General features: G+C 41.2%; 1 protein-coding gene across 12 annotated transcripts in view; it reads right to left on the bottom strand.

The window, feature by feature from the left end:
* Positions 1–18282, bottom strand: part of TIAM1 (TIAM Rac1 associated GEF 1) — a 464731-nt gene that overhangs the window by 23237 nt on the left and 423212 nt on the right. For all 12 annotated transcript variants that reach the window (XM_024993771.2, XM_024993775.2, XM_059887391.1 and 9 more), the window contains 5 exons: positions 18037–18162; positions 12502–12610; positions 7596–7775; positions 7381–7499; positions 2449–2557 (listed from right to left, as the gene is read on the bottom strand). In XM_024993771.2, coding sequence (XP_024849539.1) covers positions 2449–2557; positions 7381–7499; positions 7596–7775; positions 12502–12610; positions 18037–18162 — 643 coding nt within the window. The remainder of the gene's footprint in view (positions 1–2448; positions 2558–7380; positions 7500–7595; positions 7776–12501; positions 12611–18036; positions 18163–18282) is intronic.

The following is an 18282-nucleotide window of genomic DNA, read 5'->3' as shown; positions in this document are numbered from 1 at the left end:
GAAAACATAGGCAGAACATTTGATGAGATAAATCAAAGCAAGATCCTCCATGGCTCACCTTCTAGAGTAACGGAAATAAAAACAAAAGTAAACAAGTGGGACCTGATTAAACTTAAAAGCTTTTGCACAGCAAAGGAAACTACAAGCAAGGTGAAGTGACAACCCTCAGAATGGGAGAAAATAACAACAAATGAAACAACTGACAAAGGATTAATTTCCAAAATATACAAGCAGCTCATACAACTTAATGCTAGAAAAACAAACAACCCAATCAAATAGTGGGCAAAAGACCTAAACAGACATTTCTCCAAAGAAGACATACAGATGGCTAACAAACACATGAAAAGATGCTCAACATCGCTCATTATTAGAGAAATGCAAATCAAAACTACAATGAGATATCACCTCACACCAGTCAGGATGGCCATCATCAAAAAGTCTACAAACAATAAATGCTGGAGAGGGTGTGGAGAAAAAGGAACGCTCTTCCACTGTTGGTGGGAATGTAAACTGATACAGCCATTATGGAAGACGGTATAGAGATTCTTTAAAAAACTAGGAATAAAACCACCATATGACCCAGCAATCCCACTCCTAGGCATATCCCCTGAGGAAACCAAAACTGAAAAAGACACATGTATCCCATTGTTCACTGCAGCACTATTTACAATAGCTAGAACATGGAAGCAACCTAGATGCCCATCGACAGATGAATGGATGAAGAAGTTGTGGTACATATACACAATGGAATACTACTCAGCCATAAAAAGGAATGCACTTGAGTCAGTTCTGATGAGGTGGATGAACCTAGAACCTATTATGCAGAGTGGAGTCAGAAAGAGAAAGATAAATATCATATTCTAACACATATATACAGAATCTAGAAGAATGGTACGGAAGAACTTATTTACAGGGCAGCAGTGGAGAAACAGACATAGAGAAGGGACTTATGGACGTGGGGAGAGGGGAGGAGAGGGTGAGATGTATGGAAAGCGTAACATGGAAACTTACATTAGCATATGTAAAATAGATAGCCAACGGGAATTTGCTGTATGGCTCAGGAAACTCAAACAGGGGCTCTGTATCAACCTAGAAGGGTCAGGTGGAGAGGGAGATGGGAGGGAGGGTCAAAAGGGAGGGGATATGTGTATACCTATGGCTGATTCATGTTGAGGTTTGACAGAAAACAACAAAATTCTGTAAAACAATTATCCTTTAATTAAAAAATAAATAAATTTTAAAAAACAAAATTAAAAAAAAACCAGTAAACAGCAAAACTTTCCCGCTTCCATCCAAAGAAAGATAAGAGAAGGAAGGTGAATGGAAATATTAATATTAGATTTCATTTATACTATCACTCGCCTATGAATATTCTAGGGGCAGGCTAGGAAATGACACAGCCTAAAACAAAAGCAAGAATACTGGCCACTGATCGTGGTTGATCATTTTACACTCAGGAACAACACACACGCTGTACAAGCATTTACACACAACAATGAGCCATATTTCCTGAATTACGCACAGTGGGCTAACTCACAGTTTTTCTCTTTCAAAAAAGCATTTTCCAGTAAAACAACATGAGATTTCTAATTGTGGCAACTACATTCATCAGAACTAGTTTATTGAAAAAATAATCCTTGACTCAGGGAACTCAAACCGGGACTCTGTGACAACCTAAAGAGGTGGAATGTGGGAGGGAGGGGACATATGTATACCTATGGCTGATTCATACCGATGGATGCAATGAACATGAACTTGGGCAAACTTTGGGAGATGGTGATGGACAGGGAGGCCTGGCGTGCTGCAGCCCACAGGGGCGCAAAGAGTCGGACACGACTGGGCAACAGTCATGAACAGCAACGTGGCAGAAACCAACACAATATCATAGAGCAATCATCCTTCAATTCAAATTAAATAAAAGAAAATAAACCTTCATAAACATCTTACAATTTGCTAGTATTATCAGTGTGACTGACAAGCACCTTATAACTGATCAAGGCACCCAGTGGCGCCAAAACAGATGAGCTGAGAACCACGCCCTGAACCCTGGCATCACAGACAGCAACACAGAGCCAGGAAGAAAACAAACGATCTCAGACTGGGGGGCTCAGATACAGAGACAGTTTTGATTTGTTGATTTTTCTTTGGTTTGTTATTAACTCATCATTTTCAAATGATATTCGGAGTGGCAGCTTAAAAAACATCTTTTCCTGCCTATGTGACTACACCTGGGTGAGACGCAACCCAGCAGAGGGGCCATGTTGGTCGTACTTAGCTGGGAGGTGTAATTTAGTATTGGTGACATGTTAGTGGCCGCAGCAAGAAGACAGTGCAGATGACTTATGTAAGCATACTTTAATAAACTGTGTCTTGGAAAAGAAATGTTAACTTATTTCAAAAAATAAGCCAGCCTCCCTCTGCCCCTCCAAGCCCTTTGGTGACACATACCAAACGCTGCCAATTCAGGCTCCTTTTTCCACTTGCCCAGCGAGGCGGGCGGGTTTGGCCAGATGACGGTGGTATGCAACAGCAGGTCTCCCATGCTCAGATCTGCAACCTGAAATCCAGGGCAAAGCTTACTGGGTAATGTCATAAACACTCAAGATATTCATGACATTTTAAAACTCGACAGGCTGGTGTCAATATGACTTCATGAAAAATGCCTCTAAATAATGTCTTCCATCTGGTCATCTTTTCCCCCTTTATTCTGCATTTGCGTATCAGAATTCCAAAAATATGGCGGCCAAAAGATACAAATAGAGCTTCTGAAATTCACATGCAGTAAAGCTATCAAAGGGCTTCCCTAGTGGCTCAACAGTAAAGAATCCGCCCACACAATGCAGGAGGCTCAGTTTGATCCCTGGGTTGGGAAGATCCCCTGGAGAACAGAATGGCAACCCACTCCAGTATTCTTGCCTGGGAAATCCCATGGACAGAGGAGCCTGGCAGATACAGTCCATGAGGTCGCAAGCGTTGAATGCGACTTAGCAGCTCAACAACAAAAGACCTGTCAAAACTGATGAATAAAATCACAGAGGTTTGGTGTTCAAATTGATAGTTACCCAAGGGGAACCAACGGTCATCCATGACAAAGATCCAGGAAGCTACAGACACTGCCACCTCTGAATTTAAGTCCCTTTGGAGCAAGGGTCTTCTGGGAAGCAGTACAATCTTTACTTCATTTCTTCTTCTTCTGACTCATTTTAACAAAGATTTCATTTCACTTTAGAGGAGGAAAAAGAAGCCAACTGAGGTGCTGGGAGATTGTTCTTTAAGCTTGTACAATGTGAGCTCTGGGGTCCTTAAAAACCACAAGGTCTGCTCTTTCAGCATCAAAGGTCAAATGCTAAGCCATCTCAGATGAACAAGGTCCTCTTCTCCTTATGGAAGCATGATAATCCTCAGATTCCACCAGTGTCCATGCCTGACAATTGTCACATGTGTCTTTTTCACTGGAGCTGTTGACCACTTCCACGTCTATCAAAATCCCACCCTCCCACACACTCAGCAACCTAGTCACAGATGCAAGGATCATCTGGTCCCTCCACGTGGCTCCCTGTGCTAACACGTCAGAGGACGAGGCTTTACAACAACCAGAGTCCATGGTCCATCCCACTGGGCAACCCCATCAATTGTGGGGAGGGTCTTCTTCCAATATGCCTCCCTGGAGCCCTCGCCCACCAGTCTCTCACTTTTACTGTTTCCATAGAAAGCAAGCCTGAGTCTTTCTCCCTCAAAGCAGCAGTGTGCATATTTGAAAACTTGATGCTGAATTTCTCAAGGCCAGATGGCTCTGGTTTATTTTGCTGCTTTTGATCTGACCGAGTTTCTAGATATGCCAGCCACCAAGCAGCCCTCCACCGAGTATGGTGCCATTTACTCACCACTCCGGGCTGCAATGCTGGAAGTAGGGCTCCGGCATTGGACAACACAGCAGTACCATTGCCACTATAATGATCAAGATCATTATGGCAGTAATAATCACTCTAATTACTAGTGAGCTATATTATTAGTCATATTGTCAGTGGTTAAAAACAGTAAGCAATTACATTACTTTGTTCATATTCAGTAACTAGTCAACCACACCCCCAGGGCAGTATCCACCAAGGGAACACTACTGCTTTCTCTAAGTATCGCTATAGACTTATCACTGATCTTGGCGCAGAACACACCATTTCCCCAGGACCATTCTCCCTAGGGTTTTACTTTTGTGGATTCAAGATCACTCCATCCTTTCCAGTTTGAAGACCATTCTTTTCAGTGGAGAAAAAAAAGACATCAAGTGGATTTGAGTCATTTTCTTTGGGTCATCAAATGTCTTTGGTTATGATACTTCTAGCCCCGGGTAGTGGTCTTTTTCTTTCTTATTCTTCCTATAGTGCTAAGACATAATTTTCTGTTGCTCTCTTTGCATCTTCTTCAAGCTTTCATTTTTGTGATCTTCAGACATCCTACTACTGATACAGGACTTTCCTATTTCCTACCCTGTCATACTGGTATGTGGTCAAAGGTCCCTCTTTCCATCTTTTGTACATTTTTACCCTAACAAAATCTCTGCTCACAAGAGATTGCTTTGCATAGCACTACATCTCTTTGTTCCTTGCTGGAAAGATTTCTTACTTGGTTGACAGAATTTCAGTTTGGAGGTTGGGCAGTTCCACCAAAGCCATATGCCCTTTTATAGTCTGACTTGTGAATCATATTCAGCTTTTTGTCTAAAGTCTTTGCAATCTGCTATCCATATTACCTTCTAGACTTTGGCATAATAGTCCTTTGCTCTCAAGATCATTAAAATTCAGAAATCAATTTGGAATATAATGAAATGCACTGAAATTGTTCATTTCCATGACTCAATAAAATTCACTTGTCAAAATGAAATAAACTAAAATACAGGATAGAAGCCTTATAATTCTGAAGTATTATTCATAGTCGTCAAATGAAGCCTAGAGAAGTACTTGACAATAGGAATTAAGCAAGTCATTGTTCAATCACACAGTAAAATATTACACAATCATTTCAATGATCCTTTTGAATCATTTAAAGTAACGTGAAAATTAAATAATTCTTTGTTCAACATAAAAAAAAAACTCAAGGTACAAAATAATTTCCAAAATATTCAAGTATATGGAATTATATTCAAGTACATAATAAACATATTTTTTAAAAAATAAATACCCAAACATCAAGAGGTAAGTTTTGTCTTCTGAGATTGTAGGTAGTTTTAATTCTTGCCTTTTTCTGTAGCTTGCTCTTTTCTTTAAGAAACACAGTGCATTTTTCTTACTATAAAATTTTACAAGAAAATGAAAACAAAATCCAGAGAGGCATGTCTGTCTTTTCCACATTCTGATAGATTAAATTGTCTGCCTGCTAGACAGAGAATATTCACCTACTCTTCCTGAAATACCATGGTGAATAAAAATTGTGTTTCAGTGGAAAACAGCCTTTTTTTAAAGGTTTTCAGTGAGCAGCCTTTACAGCACACCCTCTTGAGCTATCAGAGTCCAACTCCGTATCTGCGTGTCTTTGAACTTCTTTGTAAGGTGCAGGTAACAGATAAATGTGTACATTCTCTCCAGCCTGGTAGTGACTTTAATTGATGCCTCCCGCTGTGGAAAAACCAATTTGTCTGCATTTACAAATCATCTCGCCATGTCTTCACTTCGTACATACACCTGCTATTTTGACTGTCAGGTTCCCTCACATCATCTAAGTAAAATACACTTCTTCATATTTGTTCGCTTTACATCTCTATGAGATGTCATGATTTTACCTTTTTCTGAAAATTATCTTTTTACAGTCCAAAATTTCTTTTGTTTCACCAAGGACATAAACGGGAACCCGTTAGACAATAACCCTTTACATCTCCAAAGAGAAGGCTGTTTTCTTTTCCAGACTAAACAACCAGGTCTTATCCCCACCACCCCTCTGCCTTTCCCTCCTTCCAATCACAGCAAGAGTTTCTCGTCATAGTTCCCTGCTAGCTTGTGTCCTTTTTTGAGGCAGAAAGGAAAATGAGGACAACATTCCAATCAAACCAGGAAGCACAGCGGCACTGGTGAATATCACTCCGTAGCATATCCGTCTGATCCATCTCAGTACTATCTGCACTTATTCACATAAGCTCTCCTCAGTGACTCAGACACAACTTAGAGTTCATTTTACATTTTTCTCAAGCGTATTTGTTCCTGTGACTCTTTATTCTAAGTACAGTTTCAGGCAGACTTTAAAAAAAAAGATTCAGAGTCATTTGAAACTTTCACTCATTCAATAAATATTCACTGAGCGCCTGCTACATGTTAATTACTAGTCTAGTCTCTGGAGATACAGCCATGACCTTTAACAGTGTTTAGAGAAACAGTCCAAGTCATGGTCACGGAAATTCACTCTCACACTTGAGAGAGAACAAAATCAGAGGTCTGGAGGGTGAAGCAAAAGAATCAGGATATGTTTCCTAAACTAAGAAATAATTCAACTGAGAAAGAAAATTCACAGTGTAGCCTGGGGTAAAAGACAGAAGTTCTACCAATGTGGGAATGTACACTGGTATAGCCACTATGGAAAACAATTTGGAGGTTCCTTAAAAACATAAAAATAGAATTGCCATATGGTTCAGCAAGTCCACTCCAGGCACATACCTGGAGAAAACTCTAATTTGAAAAGATATACACACCCCAATGTTCATAGTAGCACTGTTTACAAAAATCAAGACATGGAAGCAACCTAAGTGTCTACTGACAGATGAATGGGTAACAAGATGTGTATACATATATATACACATATATACACTCATATAATATATATAATATTCCAGTGTATTATTACTTAGTCATAACAAAGAATGAAATAGTGCAATTTGCAGCGAAATGAATGGACCTGAGATTTTCATACTAATTGAAGTAAATCAGAGAAAGACAAATATCATATGATATCACTTGTATGTAGAATCTAAAGTATGGTACAAATAAACTTATCTATGAAAGAAAAAAAGACTCAGAGACATAGAAAACAAACATAGTTATCAAAGGGGAAAGGGGAAGGATAAATTAGGAGTCTGAAACTAACAGATAGATACTACTATATATGAAATACATAAATGATAAGGTCTTACTGTATAGCACAGGGTAATATATTCAATATCTTGTAATAAACTATAATGGAAAAGAATCTGTAAAAGAATATATTTATGCAAACTGAATCACTTTGCTGTACATCAGAAACTAACACAATACTGTAAATAAACTATGCTTCAATTAAAAAAAAATGCCACCAACAAAAATACTATCGTTGTTACTATTTTACTTATAAATAACACCTTAAAAAGAAACGAACCAACCCAGCTCTACGGACAAGCATGCTGGGCAGAAGAGGGGTCCTTACCTCTTTTTTCTCACCGGTCTGTTCAGCGATCAGCTGGTCAAACACAGCCCCAAATTCCTCATGGATTTTCTGCATTTCATTGATATGACTTGCAACCTTGTTCATAGTCTTGATGGCCACTAGAGGAGAACAGGTCATGAAAGCAATGAAAAGGCCATTTAAAGGCTCTGGGAGAGATGGGAACAAGAGACAGTTCTCAGGGGCTCTCGGCTCACCATCCAGGTGGTAGTGTTCCTCACTCTCCGCGTCCGTCAGAGCAAAAAGCTCCTTCAGCAGAAGCGGATACTTAAGGATCCTCTGGATGGGCTTGATGAGGTAGGACTCCAGGGTGGACGAATGCTGCTGCTTTGGGTTCTGGGCGTCCAGGAACGCCTTGAAAGCTGCGTCCGTCTTGGCTGGAAGAGTTTAAATACAGACTGAGTGGAACACCCACAGGACTCCCTTCTCACAGCTTCACTCACTAATTCCAAGGTGCCTTTTCACAGGATTGAGAGTACAGTGAGTGGTCAGAGAAGGCCTGCCCATCAGATTTCTTTGTTTATTTAGGAGGCGTGAGCAGAGCTCCAATGAGTTAGCAGCGGTCTCCAACCTTTTTGGGCACCAGGCACTGATTTTGAGGAAGACCACTTTTCCCGAGACTGGGGAGGAGGGGACGGTTTGGAGATGATTTGAGCACATAACACTTATTGTTTACTTTGTTTCTATTATGATTACATCAGTTCCACCTCAGATAACCTGGCATTAGATCCTGGAGGCTGATGACCCCTGAGCTCTGGGATAACAGAGTCGGTAAGTCCTACGCATGGAGGTTTTCAAGGGTTGCTGTTGAATGTCTTCTTAATCTGATATTTTGACATCAAAGGCCTTACAGACCTGGGAGAGCCTGTCCTAGAGCGAGTCAGTCCTTAAAGGTAGCCCAGGAATCACCTGGAAGCATGCTTTTCACACACAAACCAACCAATCCAGAGCCCCTGCCTCCATCTCTCTTCTATGAGGCTTTTACAGCTCTAGGCCGATATTGCCCTAAGCATCCCAGAGCCAGGTCCCAGAGAATTTAGGACAGCCCTCCCACCCCAGAGCCTGCTGAGATTATTCAAATTAGCCAATCCTAAACCCGCTTGCCCTGCTTCACCCATTCCTTCCTGCAGACGCCACAACAGAGCGTCTTGCCTGTGTCTTCCCTTCACTCATTCTGCCTCCGGGTGGACCCTGGTGTGTCCTCTCATGGCCCTGCACTGTGTGATCCTCTCCCCTCCTCTTGGGAACCATGAATAACACACGGTCTTTCTTTCAAATAAAAACAATTATTTATTTGGCTGTGCTGGGATCTTTGGTTGCAGCATGCGAACTCTTAGCTGTGGCATGTGGGATCTAGACCCCTGACCGGGGATTGAACCTGGCTCCCTGCATTGGAAGCGCAGTGTCTTAGCCACCGGACCACTAGGGAAGTCCCACAAACTTTTGATGGTAATTGTCTCCTGATCTGTTGGCCTCGCCATCTCTGAATTATACAAAAGCCTGCATCTTCCAACACTGCTTACCCCAGTTTTTCTAATCTTTCAAGCATTTCATTGCTGATAGAACCTCTTTTGAGAAGAGGAAGGAAAAAAAAGCAGCAGCACTACCTTGCAGCTGGGTAAGTGGAACAGTGCTGGTCTCCTGCAGGGAATGCCTTTTAAGATCTGTTCTGTGCTAATGCAGTGCTACCAGCTATCAGGATTTATCTCAGAGGGAAATACACAACTGACCTAAGGTAACACGGGCAGCAATTTTCTCACGGGCTGGGCTTTTATCTGTGTCCCAGCTAGGTTGAAAATCAGCCCTGGGGAGTTGTGGGCCCCCAGACAATCAGAAAGGTATCTGCCAGTGAACAGTCAGGAAGACATGACATGTTTTTCCAAAGAAATGGTGGAAAGAGAGGCTGAACTGAGGGCAAAAATGGGAAGAAGAATGGACAATATATTAAAATGACTAACTGTAGGCATATACTTTTTCAAGCTTCTGATAAAATATATTTCCATCTCCAAAAATTAGGAATGTGAGCTAAGCACAAAAGATAGGGCTTCCCTGGTGGTCCAATGGTTAAGAATCCACCCTGCAATGCAAGGGACATGGGTTCAGTCCCTGGTCAAGGAAGATCCCACATGCTAAGGGGCAATTAACCCCATGGCCACAACTTCTGAGCCCACGCACGGCAACTACTGAAGCCCTCTCACCTAGAGCCTGTGTTCTGCAACTCACGAAGCCACTGCAATGAGAAGTCTGCTCACGACAATGAGAGAAAGCCCTCACACAGCAAGGAAGACCCAGCACAGCCAAAGGAAAAACAGGAACAGAAGAGACTGTAAAAGGACATCATGAAATCACAGAATGAGTCTTCTCACTCTCTTTATTCAATTAAGAAAAACGGCAGTCATGGGGAAAGGCCTTGTCAAGACTACCATCTTCTCAGCCATTTTAAGGCCCATCAAGAGGAATCAGATTCCATGGATCCAGCCACCAAATCCATGAAGAGAAAGGAGACTGGGAATGCAGTGGTTGCAAAGCAGCCCAGGCAGGTACTTCCTGTTCTCAAAGAGTTCTCTTCATCCTATCTGCACATTGGGCCATCAGAAAAATGTGGGTCATACCTAACGGTTTAAGGGATGATTTTGAAAGACTCTAATATTTTTCAGGTGCAAAATATAATGATTTTGAATTTTTGAAAATCTACAGGGGCAGAATTTAATCAAGTGAGTAAAAATAACACAAACTGCTTTAAGGACTGTGATGAGTATATAATTTTACCAGAGAGCAAAGTGCTCTGAAAACTCTCATAACACAGCATTCAGTTAGAGTTTAAAAAGAAATACATACACGGAACTATATGACCAGTGCAGCTTATATAAAACCACAAAGCAGGACAATTTCCTTGTCATATAGCTGGACAAGGATATTCCCAGGTATCCTTTAAGTTTTTATGCTGAAGTAGAACTCTTTTTGCCTGGACTGGAACGATCATTAAGTATGTCATTAAGTATGTCATTATCTGGGGCAGGATTTTTTGCTATCCAGAGACCTGTGTTGTATTCATCTTTATCATAATAAGTTTTGAATTAAATCAAGCTAGTTCTCTTTGGCAGCAAACACAAATGTAAGTAAATTACTTACATATTCAGCAGTTGTTTGCATGGCAGCCACATGGTAAGGTGTAAAAGGAAGAGCAGGCTAATTTCCAGAGATCCTTTGAAATTGAACTTTCTATAGATTCTACTGTTTACCAAGGCCATATTTCTCTAGTCCCTTAACCTATCAAAGTCACATGCAGAACTATGGAAGAGAAACAGCTTTTTAGTGACGCTCAGAACACCCACTATCTTCTTAGAACACTTAGGAACGGGAGCTTGCCAATATAGAACTTCTACTCTTCTCTGTGCAAAACGGAATTACAGCTGGACTTTTGTAAATAATTGAAGCAATTTTAGTAGTGATGGTGGTGACTATTATCACACACCTGGGAACAGAAATCGGTGAGGGAAAGATGAAATGACACAAAAAGGTGTATGAAGTGTGGTAGGTTATTATGAAGTTAATGAAAATACAAATAAAGTAGGGAATTTTTAAATCCCCTATGTTTTTGCATAATTGCAAAATGACTTATCAATTCTGGCTCTGAAGAGCTGAGTCAAAACTTTTATGATAAGAAAATTGACAACACTATTAATTCAAGATATTAATGCATTTAATTTCTCAGTACAGTCAGCGCTCCATATCTAAGGATTCTATATCCACAGGTTTTGCATTGTGGATTCAACCAACGATGAAGAGGAAACAGTTGGGAGAAAAATTCCAGAAAGTTCCAAAAGGCAAAACTTCAATTTGCTGCATATCGACAACTATTTATTACATGGCAGTTATACTGTATTAGGCTTTCCTGGTGGCTCAGATGGTAAAGAATCCCCCCACCATGTTGGAAACCTGGGTTTGATCCCTGGGTTGCAAAGATCCCCTAGAGGAGGGCATGGCAACCCACTTCAGTATTCTTGCCTGGAGAATCACCATGAACAGACGAGGCTGACAGGCAACAGTCCACGGGGTTGCAAAGAGTCGGACACAACTGAGCAACTAAGCACAGCACACATATACTATATTAGGGCTTCCCAGGTAGCACTAGTGGTAAAGAACCCACTTGCCAATGTGGGTGGAGAAGGAAATGGCAACCCACTCCAGTATTCTTGCCTGGAGAATGCCGTGGACAGAGGAGCCTGGTGGGCTGCTGTCCATAGGGTCGCACAGAGTCGGACATGACTGAAGTGACTTAGCATGCATGCATGCGTTGGAGAAGGAAATGGCAACCCACTCCAGTATTCTTGCCTAGAGAATCCCAGGGACAGAGGAGCCTGGTGGGCTGCCGTCTATGGGGTCGCACAGAGTCGGACACGACTGACGTGACTTAGCAGCAGCAGCAGCCAGTGCGGGAGACATAAGTTCGATCCCTGGGGTGGGAAGATTCCCTGGAGGAGGACGTGGCAACCACTCCAGTATTCTTGCCTGGAGAATCCCAGGGACAGAGGAGCCTGGTGGACTACAGTCCATGGGGTCACAAAGAGTCGGACATGACTGCAGTGACTTGGCATGCATGCATACTGTATTAGGTATTTCAAGTAACCTAGCGATGTTTGGTGGTGCTAGTGATAAAGAGACTTGGGGGTTCGATCCCTGAGTTAGGAAGATCCCCTAGAGTAGGAAATGGCTACCCACTCCAGTATTCTTGCCTGAAAACATCCCTGGACAAAGGAGCCTGGCGGGCTACAGTTCAGGGGTTTACAAAAGATTTGGACACGACTGAACAACTAAGCACACACACATGGGAAAATATGCATAGGTTATGTGCAAACAGAACGCATTTTATATAAGAGACTTGAGCATCCCGGAAATTTGGTGTCCATGGGGGACCCTAAAACGAATACCCCACAGACACCGAGAGACAAGTGTACTCTCACTCGTAGCTTGCTGGAATATCTATCTGGCACAACAATGACTCTTAGATTTCCGTCCAAAAGCCCCCGACCACGGTCAGCCACACAAATGTGAACTGACAATTAACATGCCCACCTGCTGCCCGGGCCTCCTAGGCCTTACCTTTCACCAGGACCTTGGGGACCTTCGTGTGGCTGGCGCAGAAGGCACTGTAGAGCTTGAAGCGGTCAGCGTAATACAGAAAGGATCCCCCCAGAGAGAACAGCACTTTCTGGACACAGTGAGAAACAGTGCAGTTAGTTTGCAGTCCTCCTCACCCAGGAACATCAGCAGGATGCAGCCGGGAGCTCACACCTGCCCGAGTCTCCCCACAGATCGGCACCACTCACACCTGTCACCGCCTGTCTTTGCTCACTGACGGCCTATTGGGAGGTCTATGGGCTCACCTATTTGTGTAATAGACGCTGTATTTGGCTATCTCAGTAATTATAGCCAGTGTCACCGGTTTTGCTGGCTTGTGTCTTTCAATGACCTAGCTGGGATATCTGACTGTTAATGAGAAAGTAGATATGGCATTTTGGAAAAGACAGAAAACTCCTGAATTCCCTCATTAGATTCTGTTGGGATGTAGAAGTGACAAACCAAATAAAGGCAAAAATGCATAAATCCCCCAAAATAGAAAACCCCTTTCCCTGATCACTAATTCCACCCTCTCTAACACCATACTCTTTTCTAGCAGCAGTAGATAAGAACAGAAGAAACAGACTCACCCATGGGAATTAGGTAACATCTCCCAGCCCATAGCCTCTGCCTGAACTGGATCAAAATTGGGTAGAGGCCTTCCCTATCAGGGCTTCCCTGACAGCTCAGTTGGTAAAGAATCTGCTTGCAATGCAGGAGACCCCAGTTCGATTCCTGAGTCAGGAAGATCCACTAGAGAAGGGACAGGCTACCCATTCCAGCATTGTTGGGCTTCCCCTGTGGCTCAGCTGAGAAAGAATCCGCCTGCAACGCGGGAGACCTGGGTTTGATCTCTGGTCCAGAGGATCCCCTAGAGAAGGGAAAGGCTACCCACTCTGGCCTGGAGAATTCCTGGACTATATACTCCATGGGGTCGCAAAGAGTCGGACATGAGTGAGTGACTTTCACGTTCTTCCCTATTAGGAATTTAATATAGCTCAGCTGGGATACTTTTTATCCTATACATTTTCTATAAATATATGAAACAGGCCTCAGAAAAATATCTTCTATAGGTTTCACACTGATCTAGTCTAGTTCAGAAAGAGGTATGGCTTATTTAGCTTTAGAATTTTAAAGTTGGATTCCAAGCCAAAAAAAAAAAAAAATAAGACTTTGGATTCAAGTGATAAATTGGGTTCCACAAAATGCAATTTATTTTAATTAACAACGTAGAAAATTCTGATAGTCTAATTAAAAGAAAACAAAGGTTTATTAATAACCATACATAATTGGTCATTAGAGGCCTAAATTCATTTCCTACATGTTCTACTTTTCCTTCTTTACTTTTTCAGCTACACGCCTCCCCACATCTCATCCCCCTGACCCTGTATAGACAGTCATCCTTTTAACCATATCCAATAATTAAATGAGACAAATTGTGTAAGAAAAAGCTCTAAATGTAACCCCTCACTTTAGCCACATGAAGTCATTCATTTGTTTAACTTAATATAAATTCACTAGACATTTACCATATAGGAAACACAGATAGAACATTAACATGTTCATTTATTTTTCCAGCCTTAAAAAATCATCTCGGAGCACAAACTGTGCACAAAGATGGCGGGTGTGCACACAAAGACTGCATTTACCCTGTGTTTCTATTCAGTAGGACCTCACAAGCCTCTCACTGGCTGACAGACACTGCAAATCCCCAAGAGGAAATTTTATCAAAACTTATTTGATCTCAGAACCAATTTTTTTTTTTTTTTTTGCTAATCCTGTTGTAGGGCTTGTGTTCTATGCAACACAATTTGCACTTTTTAACAAGCTTTTTAATTTTGGGCAAATATATAACCAGGATTTAAACAAAACAGCAATCACAGAAACCATGAGCAACAGGCTTAGGGATGAACACAGACTGAGGAACCAACTCAGCAGTGCCAGAGAGCAGCCCCGGGGCTGAGAGTACTCAGTGAGCATCAACTGTCACGTCTAACAGACAGAGGGGAGACTGTCAGATTATGCAGGAAATCGGTGAGGTGAAGGTCGGAGCAGAGGGTTCCACTTAAATGATATTCACAACCGTGACTGCTCTAGAGTGAAGTTGCTCAAGGATCATGCGCTAATCCCTCCCTAGAATAACACCTCTGCTTGTAGCACCATGATGTTTGTATCACAGTTCTGATAACTAAACAGTCCTAAAGTGATCAACAGAATCTAAACACAAAGAACTGATGCCACAGTAAAAGCACGCTAAATGAAGATCATGAACGTTAGGTATTTTAGATTAAAACCAAGCATTTTCAGGTCTGTATGCATTTTTATCATGTTGTTCTAACACTGTCCTATTAATTTACCAATGAGCCAAGCTGTATTTCAAATGGACAGTATCACGAATCACCCTGAGGCGAGAAAAAAATGAAGCAACCCAAGCAATTCCACACACACACAAAAAAACTATATTTACTAGTTAAAGGGGTATTATGTCTGTAATTTATTCAAATCTTTCAGGAGAAAAAATTACACCTTTTGTACACACAGACACACACAACACAACACACACACACACACACACACACACACACACACACTAGATAGCCAGAGAAAGGATAAAGCAAACGTGGTCAAATGTTAACATTTGGAAAATGTGGGAGAAGGATAGCTTAGAATTCTTTGTGCTATTCTTGTCACCTTTCTGGAAGTCTGAAATTATATCCAAATAAAATTAGAGAACTATATATAAATATAGACCCATAAGCTTATGTATATGAAAGTGTGTGTGCATTCTAAGTGACTCCTGTTGCAGAGAGGGACTGTAAAGAGATGACACACACACAAATATATCGAAGGATAGTCTTCATCTCATCCTACAAACCTATCAGGTGTACTAACATGACACAGCTAGATCTCCGCACCTGTTAGAAGATGGCCACAGGGTACGGGGGCCACGCCTGTGCGGGCAACTGAGCCCAAGTCAACACAAGTGCAAAAGTTACTCAACGCAAAAAGATCGAAAGATAGTCACTTCAAAACCCAGTGCTAGAAACATTAAATATTCACATACAAAAAATTGACTTTGAGTTGCCCATCACACCAGATAAGAGACTAATATATAAGTCTCCACATCACAAAACTTCTAGGAGAAAACTTTATGACCCTGCTTTAGGCAGAGTTCATAGATAAGATACCAAAAGAATGACCCAGAAAAGAAAAAATTTGAAAAAGTGGATTTCATTAAAAAACAAAAATTTCTGGGGACATCCCTGGAGATCAAGTGGTTAAGAATCCAGGCTTCTACTGCAGGGGGTGTAGATCTGATCCCTGATTAGGGAACCAAGAGCCTGCATGCCATGTGGTGTAGCCAAAAAAAATTTTTTTAAATAAAACTTCTGTGCGGAGGAATAAATTAGGAACTTGAGATGAACATATATATACTACTACACATAAAATAATAGCCAACAAGGACCTACTACATAGCACAGGGAACTATACTCAATGTTTGGTAATAACCTATAAAGGAAAAGAATCTGAAAATGATTATATGTCCATATATAAACTAAATCTGGAGAAGGAAATGACAACCCACTCCAGTATTCTTGCCTGCAGAATTCCATGGACAGAGGAGCCTGGCAGGTTGCAGTCTATAGGGTCCTAAAGAGTCAGACACGACTGAGCGATTTTCACTTATAAACTAAACCACTTTGTTATATACCTGAAACTAACATACCGTAAATCAACTATACTCAATTTAAAAAGAGAAATCAACTTAAAAAAAAAATCTGCTCTTTGAGAGATACTGTATGACAAAAGAAAATATTTACAAATCATATATATGGTAATAGACTTCTACACAAAATTTTCAAAGAACTCTCAAGACTCAATAATAAGATAACAATCCAATATAATTAATGGGTGAATGATCTGAACAGACATTTCACCAAAGAGGCTATAATGAAAGCAAATTAGCACATAGAAAGATATGCATCATCATATCATTAGAGAAATTAAAATAAAGCCATAATGAAGGGCCACCACATATTTGCTAAACTGGCTACATTTAAAAAGAGTGACCTGACCCTGCTGAAAGAAAGAGGAGGAACAGCTGGTGGAACTGCACGCTGGCACAATCATTCTGGAAAACAGTTCCGCAGTTTCTTAAAAAGTTAAACATACACTTTCCATACGATCCAACCATTCCATTCCGAAGTATTTATCCATGAGAAATAAAAGCATATATTCATGGCTCAGCTGGTAAAGAATCTGCCTGCAATGCGGGAGTCCTGGGTTTGATCCCTGGGTTGGGAAGATCCCCTGGAGAAGGGAAAGGCTGCCCACTCCAGTATTCTGGCCTGGAGAATTCCATGGATCTCTTAATTTCATGGATCTCTTAATACATTCATACTAAAACTTGCACACAAATGTTCACAGCAACTTTACTTGTAATTACCAAAAGCTGGAAACAACCCAAATGCCCAAGAAAGGACAAAGGATCACAAAGTATATCAATAGTACTGATACATCCACACAATGCAATTACTACTCAGCAATTAAAAAGTATGAATTGTGGGTATATGAAACAACATGGGTGGAACTCAATATAATTATCCAGTAAAAGATGCCACATAAAAAAATGTCTGGGCTGTATGATTTCATTTATATAAAATTCCAGAATGCAAACTCGTCTATGGTAACAGAAAGCAGACACAGTTGCCTGTGGCTGAGAGGCCAGAAGAAAAAGAAGAGAGGAATCACAAAAGAACAGGAAAAACAACTGGGGGAGATAATTATGCCCATTATCCTGATGGAGGTGACGGCTTCAGAGGTGTACACATATGTCAGATTTCATCACAGTGTACATTTTAAATATAAGCAGTGTGTTTTAAGTCAATTATATCTCCATTAACCTTTTTAAATGTCCATGAGGGTGACACATAAGCCAAAACCATTGTGCATTAATCAATGAGCTTCGTTGGTTGGAAACACAATGCAGGAAATCTCTGCAAGGGGAAGCCAAGCAAGGAGGAGGAAGCCTGCTGTAAGCACCCTCACCGAGTGCTCCAGTCATAAATCCTCATTAAGGCTACGGGGACACTGTGTGCTGGAAGACCATCTTCCTCGATAACGATAAGCATTTCTATTAACCAGTTCCCCAGAACAAGACAAATTAATTTGTTTATTGGAAAACCAAGACTGCTAGTCAAATTTTGCTAACAGTGTCGAAGGCCCCCACATAAATAGAACAAAAGGTAGGTGCATCTTCCTAAATAGAAGTCAGCAGATACTCCAGTTAAATGGAAATCAATGGCACTGGTTCTACCTTAGCCAGATCAGCAAGCACAGTCCATTCCCCTCTCTGACTCCCTTTAGGAACTGACCCCACTGGATATCCAATGAAGACCCAACACCACAGCAACAATTCCTCCTGCAATGTATTTTCAGGAGATTCAACTGGACCTACAGGATACCTCACTCCTGACATTAGGAGGCAGCTTGACACTATTTGAGGATGAGACTTACCTTAAATTGATCAACTTTCTCAAGCTTTTCCAAATCAGGTACCAATCTCACTCCATCTTCCAGAGTTTTAAGGAATTCTACTTGAAACTCTACCATTTCGGTTAAATTTCCAAAGAGCACATCAAGCTGGAAAATGCAAAAGAATTTCATCAACTGCCTATTTCATTAGTGTGTGGACCCTTCATTTGTTTCTGATTTAAAAGTTTTTCTACCCATATGGTAATGCTCCCACCATCAGAAGGTGAG

Source organism: Bos taurus, chromosome 1, assembly GCF_002263795.3.
Source record: "Bos taurus isolate L1 Dominette 01449 registration number 42190680 breed Hereford chromosome 1, ARS-UCD2.0, whole genome shotgun sequence".
In the NCBI taxonomy this organism is placed as follows: domain Eukaryota; kingdom Metazoa; phylum Chordata; class Mammalia; order Artiodactyla; family Bovidae; genus Bos; species Bos taurus.
The sequence above is the reverse complement of the archived record's forward strand: the minus strand, read 5'-3'. Positions and strand labels throughout refer to the sequence as shown.